The following is a 9,944-nucleotide window of genomic DNA, read 5'->3' on the forward strand; positions in this document are numbered from 1 at the left end:
TGTGGGAGCCGCCATAATTGGCATAGGGGCGTGACTGTACAGAACAGTTTGATCGATTTTGACAAGATTGGGCACCTAGAAGCACCGGGCTGTGGCACGGCAGTGTTCGGCAGGATGGCCTAAACACCAACAATTCTAGCATTGACAGGGGTGAGGTTGATATGGTTGGACAAAGAGGGACCCTCCGCCAATTTAAGCACTGAAGGGGAGGTTATGACTACGGAATGTAATCTGGTTAATATTGGTGGGTAACTTACGACGGCCTGTAGGGAGAATGGTGTAGTACTGTACTGATACTGCATCATAGTCCATGAGGCATGCAAGTCTCTTCCACAATCTGACCAATCCTTGTCGCAGACAGGGCAGTTTGTCGGGGAGATAGAGACAGTATTGAGGGTGATGAGGTTGGGCAGTGAAGTCAGAGTTGAAAATACTACAGCTTGGGATTCGGATGTAACTGTGGCAAGGCGGCTGCAGAAGGAAACTTTGCCTGCTTGTTTTGGAAGCATTGCTGGAAGAGGAGAGAGTTGTCAGAGTAAGGGGCTGTGGGATGATTATGAAAAATCGATCCCATTCAAGTATTCAGATGTTTGTAGAGGTGGAGATAGTAGAAGGACGGGGACGTGTGGAAGGGGGAGTAGTGTTGAAAGAGATAGTACTGCAGAGAGATGGACAATAAGGCTGCAAAGTAGTAATAAGGGAATTGTGGGGAAGTAGATGAAGTAGAGGATGTTGGGAGAGGAGGAATATTTCCTGGATATTGAATATTGACCTGGCTGGATGATTTGGACTGGACTGATGTGATAGTAGGCATTGAGGGTAGTGGTAGCAGTGTTCAGAGTTGTGGTCAAAGAAGCCTAGGGTCAGGGAAGCGGGAGAATTGAAATCAGTGGGGCTATTTGATAAAGGGGCAAGCATCAGTGTCCCTAAAAATAGAAAAACGGCTTCATCACTGGCCATGGTAAGCCTAGAGCATGTTGGGGGGAGATATAGTCCAGCCCTCGGGGCTTCCTTGAGGTGTAAGGGTTAGACAACAGGGGAATAACATGCCCTTGGCTCCCCTAAGCCGTTCATCACTGGCACAAAGTCAGCCTCTCATCCTTTCAGGGGTTGGAGAAAAAAGGAAAGGAACAGGGGAAGGGGAAAAGACCGTGGAAAATTAGTTGAGTCGAAGGCTGAGGCTCAAGGCAGGGGTGATCCCCAGCAATGGGTCCCAGTCTCCGTTTCCAAAGTGTGAGCAAAAGTGAGCAAATTCGTCAAGGAATCGAACTGTGTGGGGGGGATTTGAAACGGGTTATTCGCACAATATACTTATGGACATTGTGAATTATGTATTATTTCCAGGTTATTTTCTATAACTACACATTAGTAAATGGGCATATAATGTCTTTGCAATATTTGCTCTTTATTGCTATCATTCTTTTATCCTTCCACAGAGCCTAGAATCCGTAAATTACCAAAGACTAATGCGTGATGAAATTGTTCTCCGCTTACGTCAATAATCTGCGGCGGGTCCCGTGCACGAAATATTTTTTCCTTAACTTTTCAGACAGTTCAGTAGTCTTGTCCAATCAGAAATCGATGTTGAAAGACATCACTACGGGTAAACGATACGGACGAAGTTGGCTTAAAATTCTTAACATGTGTATTGTGTATTTGTTTACATTTTGGACAAGAACTGATTTTTATTGAGATCCACTTCCAATCAACTGAGTATTTTTTCATTTTCAACTGAGGCTTTTTCATCAACTGAAGCTACATCTTAATTTTCAATATATATATATAATATGTATATATATATATATATATATATATATATATATATTTTTTTTTTTTTTTTTCCAGTTAACCTATCAGTAAAACCTCAAGGGTTTTACTGATTATGCGGGAAATGTTCAACCACTGCGACCCTCACCATGGAACTATGTTTGTCCCAGTGGTTGAGCAAATATAAGTAACAATTTTATACACTCTACTCAAGGGTTTTACTGTTAAAAAAAAAAAAATTGTGTACATTCCCAGTGGTCCAATCGGCATCGAACCCTTGAGGAGGGTATATAAGATACAATGATATTTGCAGAAGAGTTCCAGCAGCAATGGGAATAGGGCCAACTGTTAGTATACATTTGCTGTCTCTGGTCTGGAAAAATAAATTGAGAACAACGCAAGCAATCAACGTTGAAATGTTTGTGCTCATCCCGAGGAAAGACTACAACACAGCCATTATAATGAAGTCATACTATTAAACAAGTACTAGTATTATTACCCAGTATATCGTATATCGTAGGCCTACATCAACAAACATATGTAAACTGCCACTTGATGTAGACTCATGTATATGTAACGTCGAATACCTGAATACACAGGCCAAGGTACTGTCGTACTATACACAGACACCGTTTGTGTTGCATGCATGCTGGGGAGACACAAACAGGCTGTAAATTCATATAGTCTTTTTAGCAACAAAACATACCTTGAGTGACTCAAAATCGGTAAGCTTTACCGGTTTGTTGACGAAGTCCATTTACCGTGTACAAATCTACCGCCATAACAACTTCTGACCGCATGTTCGCGCCGACCTCTGATAGGACGTAGATTGCTCTACTGCCTAATAGGATCAGGAAAAAAAGAGAATATACTATGCTACCTGAAAGGTTCGGAGAAAAGAGTCTGCTATACTGCCTGTAAGGTTCGGGAAAAAAAGAGAATATGCTATCCTGCCTGAAAGGCTCTGGAAAAATAGTCTGCTATACTGCCCGTAAGGTTCAGGAAAAAAAAAAAAAAAAAAAAAAAAAAAAGGATAAGTCCGATATGCGAAGTTGAGCCTCGCCCGGGATATATCCATGAGGGGAGCCCGGCCTGTGCCGACTCGCTAACGTGTGTCAGCTGGTGCTGACTCGGCTGAGCCTAGTCCTTACCCGCCGTGGTGCCCAGCCACAGCAGTAACCAAACATAGTCTTTAGCAGTAACCTCCAGGCGACAATTGCAACTTCTTGCGCCTGGACAGGGCGTGAACCGCCGACCCCTCGGATGAGAGGCCCACACGTTACCACTGTACTATCCCGGAGGCTATATAAAAAAAAAGAGAGAATATGCTATATTGCCAGAAAGATACGGGAAAAAGAGTCTGCTATACTGCCTGAAAGGTTTAGGGGAAAAAAGAAGTCTGCTATATTGCCTGAAAGGTTCGGGAAAAAAGTCTGCTATACTGCCTGAAAGGTTCGGGAAAAAGAGTGATACTGCCTGAAAGGTTCATGAAAAAAAGGTCTGTTATATTGCTTGAAAGGTTCAGGGAAAAAAAAGTCTACTGTCCGAAAGGTTCAGGAAAAAAGTATACGCTACTGGCCGAAAGATTTTAAGGAAATACGTGCCCGGCGGAGCAGCAGCAGACGAAATCCGGTGTTTGGCTCCCGAGCGGATCTCACGGAAAATGCTTAACTCCACAGCCTTAACGATGATGCCAAGTAAGTTGACAGTCCCGGAAATGAAGCGAATAGAAGAAGTTTCAAATCTCTAGATACAGAGTAAACGGTCCTGGGTAACCTTATTGAATTTGATAAACTTAAATAGTTGTATTGCTAAGGACCCCAGCAATTGTAATTAGTTCAGGTCATCTCTTCTCTCTTCTTTTGGGGGTTTTAAAAATCATGCTATAGTTTATATTCCCAAAACATTTTCCTTCTAGTTAGTCATAGTTTTCATAACATTTAATATTCATGTTCTTTGTAGGAATATCTGTCTCACAATGTAATACTTGTTTATGGGATGTTGATTTGCACCTGTAATCAATAAATTCAGGGTTTTGTATATTTACCTTTGGTAATTTCACACAACCATCCAATCTTGCAAACATTATTCCTTCTTTCAATTATCAATTCTGAAAATGCGTGAATCTATAGTTATTTTCAATTGCAAATGATGTAAGTCAGGGGTTGGCAACCTTTTTGGTGCGAGAGCTAAAGAGTTTCCAGGAGTAGCCTGTGGGCCTGAGTGCCAAAGAGAGTCCAACAGTACCTAGGTATATAAAAGATATATGAAAGTAAGCAAACCAGTGACTAGATTGCACAAAAAAAAAAAAAAGCTAAATACATTGACTGTGAAGATCTCAGCCATGCAAACTTGCTCCATCCTACATGCCACTATCATGTTGAGAGATGCTGACTTACTCATTTAATCAGTTGGGCCTGATTGTTTTATGAATATCAAGCAGGGTGGCGGGCCAGGAGTTTGAACTCTGCGGGTCGGATCTGGCCCACAGGCTGCAGGTTGCCAACCCCTGATGTAAATGAAAGTATTGGTAATGTTTACAAACTGACCACACCTCTCTGAGGTTAAGCCCCTATTACTCCAGCTATTTCTGGGAAATCGTCAAACATCACTATATGAACCAAAAATCTTTGTCCTCAGTCCCCATCTGATTGCTGTGGACCTACTCTCCTTGCTGCATTTGTCACCACCTATTTTCTTTATTTCTGACATTATTTTTTTCTTCCACAGATTATTTCTTGTATAAGTTTCCTGTAAATGTATACCAAAGTATTATGTGTTGCACAACATTCTTATTATCAGCATGCAAGGGCAATACCATAGATAAAAAGTGTCTTATTTTTGGTCATTCTATCCTTTACAGGCAAATTTTACCCGTACTACATGGCTGTGGAAAACTGAAATTATGTCTTACCTCTTTTATTAATTGTATTAAATTTGTCCTGTAAGAATTAAATTTTTGGCATTGTAAGGTTAGACATTTCTTCTTGGTTGTTGCACCATTGCCACAATGGGTCATGTCATTATTCTTGTAATGCTCATATCTTATTTTCTGTTCTGTGATATTGACTATGGTTGTGGATTGTTGTCATTAGCATAATAATCTTTTGTACTGAGTGGCACAGTGGTTCTGATCTAATCTGGCAATCTTGCTGACCTGCGTTCAAATCCCATGTGCCATTCCTTGCACACGGGTCAATTTATAAGCTAAATGAAACAGACAGCATGTCACACCAAGAATATCCATTGTAATAATTGTTATAAAACTAAAACTAAATGAATTTGTGTTTACTATTTAATTTAAAATAGTTATCCAGTTTTCTTGCTTTTTCATTTTTATTTGTCTTATTTGTTTGATGCATTTGAAGCTTGTGGGATCTTATATTTCATAATTTCTTTTTGCTACTTAATCTGCCATTTCATTTCCTTGTATGTTCTGTGAAGGAATCCACTGTAGCTTTACTTTCTTTTGAGTGTCTAATAGGAATTTAATTTAGTATAATATTTGTTTGTATTTTACTGGTTTACAGTTTTTTATTCCTTGTATGGATGTTTGTGAATCTTGAGATTACTTTTTTCTGTAATTTGTTGTTATGTAGTTTAAACCTGCTTTTATTATTTGTGTTGTTGCTTTATTTTAAGGTTTCATTTATATGACCATTTATGTTCTAGGTTTATTACTTCTAAGTTTTTATTTGATGTTGTGAGAGTTGATTCATCTGCAAGAATTATTTTATTTACTACTTTTAGTAGGTTTATACCTGGCATAACTATGTTGAGTAGTGTGAGGCTTATTGGAGATCCTTGTGGGATTCCATTTAGTATTCTCCTAGTTGTTGAATTTGGTTTGCCAGTTTGGCAATCCAATTTTATATCTTGCCTCCTAAGCCTATATTTTTGTTTTTATTATAATCATTTTGTGATTACCTGAATCAAAAGCTTTCTCAAAAGCATTCTCAGTATATATATATATATATATATATATAAATATATATATAAATATGTATATATATATATATTTATATATATATATATATATATATATATATATATATATATATATATATATTTTATGTGTGTCTAGTATTTGTATTGCATCTCTTATAAGATCTATATGAGATTGTTTGTGTTGGGTCTTTTCCTAGTTTGTGAATCAGGTTGATTATTTCCTTTTTTATTTATTTTTGAGTATTCTCCTTTTGCCCAGTATCTATGAAAGTTTTTTGTTATTACATCTATTATGTTCTTAGGTGCACTTTTGCAAAATTCATAATATACATTATCTGGGCTGTATCTTAATTTTTTTTTAGGTGTTCTTCATTGTGGCTTTTCCATATTTCTTCTTCTTCCATTTTTGTTAGTATTTTATTTGCTTGTTTATTGTTATATTGTCATGTTCTTTGAATAATCCATTTTTTGTTCTTTTTATATCTGTATGACTGGGAAGTTGTTTATTAGAGAGTAATTAGACTTCTTGATTTCCTTTTTTTTTTATGATATATTTTTTTTGTGGAGGAATTTTCATTGAGTTGTTTAGAGTATTAGGCATTGCCTTCCCAATACCTAATACTCTTAATGAATCTTCTATCATATATACATATTTTGTTCTGTTTTCTGTACATTTTTTTTTTCTATATTTGTTGTAAGATCTGTTTTTATTCCATTCCATCATATATTATTCCATTGCATTTTTTGTTCCAACATGGTTTGTTAGGTTTGTAATTTATATCTTTTATTATCAGAACTGAAGTGCCCAGTGTTTTGTTTTATTAAATCCATTAGTTCTGTTAGTGAATCTGTTTTATTAAGTCCATTAGTTCTGTTAGTGAATCTGTTTTATTAAGTCCATTAGTTCTGTTAGTGAATCTGTTTTATTAAATCCATTAGTTCTGTTAGTGAATCTGTTTTATTAAGTCCATTAGTTCTGTTAGTGAATCTGTTTTATTAAATCCATTAGTTCTGTTAGTGAATCTGTTTTATTAAGTCCATTAGTTCTGTTAGTGAATCTGTTTTATTAAGTCCATTAGTTCTGTTAGTGAATCTGTTTTATTAAGTCCATTAGTTCTGTTAGTGAATCTGTTTTATTAAGTCCATTAGTTCTGTTAGTGAATCTGTTTTATTAAGTCCATTAGTTCTGTTAGTGAATCTGTTTTATTAAATCCATTAGTTCTGTTAGTGAATCTGTTTTATTAAATCCATTAGTTCTGTTAGTGAATCTGTTTTATTAAGTCCATTAGTTCTGTTAGTGAACCTGTTTTATTAAGTCCATTAGTTCTGTTAGTGAATCTGTTTTATTAAGTCCATTAGTTCGGTTAGCGAATCTGTTTTATTAAGTCCATTAGTTCTGTTAGTGAATCTGTTTTATTAAGTCCATTAGTTATGTTAGTGAATCTCTTTATTGCTTTACTTTGTTCTGGTTTATAGTTTTACCATCCTTCATTTGTAAATCTCCATTTTCTTTCCAAGATCTTTAAAGAAATTTGACAGTTTTCACCTTTTATAATTACTGGAAGGTGGTTGCTGCCTAGTGTGATCCTGTTATAATAGTTAAGTGACATTGAGGCAAACCAATGCCAGATCCATAGCAGCTTCTCTGGTTTTGGGTCTATTCTTGTCACTTATCACTTTTGATGTCAATAATGAAATTTTGGGTAGACTTGTAGACTTAATTTGTTGGGATGATATGCATTGAAATCCCTAAAATCAATTTTTGATCTTGTATTTGATCTATATAAATCTGGATTTCTTCTTTGTATATATTGATACAAGGTTTATATACTAATATGATATGCAAAGAAAAATCTGAATTGTGTTTTAACTCCTAGGTTGTCAATCTCATGTTTATATCTATTATTTAAGTCCAAGTTTCAAAGCTGTATATCACTGATTATTACTTATAAATCCTCCATCATTTTTTTCAGAGTAGGTGATGGGTGTGGGTAATGGATTGGAGTGATGGGAGTGGCTAATGGGTCTGTGTAATGGGTATGGGTAGTGGATATGGGTGATGGGTGTGTAATGGGTATGGGTGATGATAAGGATAAGTTCGATATGCGAAGCTGAGCTTCGCCCGGGCTATGCCAATGAAGGGAGCCCGGCCTGTGTCGACTAATGTCGACTCGCTAACGTGTGTCAGCTGGTGCTAACTCAGCTTAGTCCTTACCCGCCATGGTGCCCAGCCACAGCAGTAAGCTCCAGGCGACAATTGCAACTTATCGCGCCTGGGCAGGGCGCGAACAGCCGACCCCTCGGATGAGAGGCCGGCACGTTACCATTGTACTAGCCCGGAGGCATTTATGGGTGATGGGAGCAGGTGTTTGGGGTCCATGTTATTGATGGTTGTTTTGGATTTTTGTTTGAATTATTATTTTTTTGTTTTGCTGGTTCTTTTTTGTTTGTCTATTTTCAACAGGTGGAACTTTTCATTGTTTTTTTTTTTCTGTGCTTTGGTTTCTCTGTCTTAGGGGTCCTGGTGTTATATTTTGAGTTTGTGATAGAGCTTGTGTTAGGCTTTGAGGTGTATTTTGGCATTGGCTTAGCTTTATGTTTACCTTTGGAGTGTGGGTACCTTTGGTTCTGCTTGCATTATCTTTTGCTTTTGTGGTTGTCTCTCCATAAGTATTATTTCTAACTTGCTTTTATTTATTTATTGTGCCTTATTGTGTTTATAACATGAATTACTATTTGGTATGTGATCACCTTCACAGAATTAATAATATAGAGGATGATTTTAGTCTTTGAAGTTGTGACTAAAACTACTGCATCTACTACATCTTCTCTTGTTTTTGCAAGTTAGGATCCCATGACCATATCTGAGATAATAAAGCATTTAGGTATTGGGAAAAAATACTGTTTTGACTTGATATAAAGTGTGGCCAATAGCCACCCTTTTCTGGCAGGGATCCTTTAAAACTGGAATTCTTAGTGACCTTGGAATCCATTTTTTTGTTTTGTTTTTCTTTTGATTACTTTTGTTAGTTCATATTATTTCCTGTATGTGGGCATTATGACCCCATGTTCTATTTTTTCTCTGATTGTCTTTATATCCAGATTTGTTTCAACTGGGCATATGGTCCGGCAGGTATGATATGTGTTACTGGATGTTGGTTCCCTTTAGTTTATTTCACATTGTCCAAGTAAAAAAAAAATCTGCTAGGTGTCATATTTTTCAGATGTCATCAGTTTCAAATTGAATTGCCTTCCCAATACCTAATACTCTTAATGAATCTTTTCTCATATATTTTTGGAATTCTGATTTATTTCTTGCATTTGTTAATTGAATTGGATTGTTAACAATCCAATTATGGTAGGTGTATAAGTATTACTTTTTGATTGGATCTTTTGTGTTGGGTTCATTGTTGTTATTCATTACTGGTTGGAATCTCCTAAGCTTCTTTACTGCTTCTTCATTCTGGTTGGAAGGTGGGTTTACCATGCTGGCCTTTAAATGGAAGAGAATGCTTATTCCATGAAAGTGTTAATAATAACAGCAGTTACTTTCTCAGATAATATGTATATAATAACTTTTAGTCCAGTTCTTTAGCCACAAAGGAGTCAATTAGTAGACCTTGTGACCTTACTTGATTTCACCTTTCCTTGAATTGGCAGGAAAATTTTTATTTTTTACTAAAGCTATGAATATCAATAGTGTTATTTTTATTATAGACATTATGATTACTACAATGCTATAGATATTAGCAATATAAGATAATGTAAAGTATTTACGAAAATCAAGGAAAAGGTTAAACATGCGAGACAGGCAGTACTTGTAATTGGCTCATTGGTGACTTAGTACAAATATATCCATTGATGTGTAAAAACAATTAACAAAGTAAACTCACAGTGGTCATTTTATGACTTAGTACAAATATAGCCATTGATGTGTTAAAACAATTAACAAAGTAAACTCACAGTGGTCATTTTATGTATGTACATGCCATGCCCATTGGGTTTAGGTTAATGGGGTAGTTATTTCTCAAAAGATGGAACTAAGACATGGCCTCTGCACTCTGGCAAAGATCAACAGATATTTGGAAAGATAGAAGTTAGGTTCCTTAAAATGCTATATGGGTTGACAAGCTCTGTCTTGCCAGAATGTACACATTAGAGATGTGTTTACCTTTACTGGAGTATGAAGTGTGGAGGCTTTGACATTTTTTAACTTAGTTGGTTTAGCA

General features: G+C 36.4%; 1 protein-coding gene across 2 annotated transcripts in view; it reads left to right on the plus strand.

Annotated features, from left to right (window-relative positions):
- Positions 1 to 2,973: 2,973 nt before the first annotated feature.
- LOC125025009 (rRNA methyltransferase 1, mitochondrial-like) overlaps positions 2,974 to 9,944 on the plus strand; it is a 36,693-nt gene continuing 29,722 nt past the window's right edge. For both annotated transcript variants that reach the window (XM_047612842.1, XM_047612841.1), the window contains exon 1: positions 2,974 to 3,464. Coding sequence is in view for 1 of the 2 variants with exons in the window: in XM_047612841.1 (XP_047468797.1) it covers positions 3,431 to 3,464 (34 nt within the window). In the remaining variant the exon portion in view is untranslated. The remainder of the gene's footprint in view (positions 3,465 to 9,944) is intronic.

Source organism: Penaeus chinensis, chromosome 4, assembly GCF_019202785.1.
Source record: "Penaeus chinensis breed Huanghai No. 1 chromosome 4, ASM1920278v2, whole genome shotgun sequence".
NCBI classification, from domain to species: Eukaryota; Metazoa; Arthropoda; class Malacostraca; order Decapoda; family Penaeidae; genus Penaeus; species Penaeus chinensis.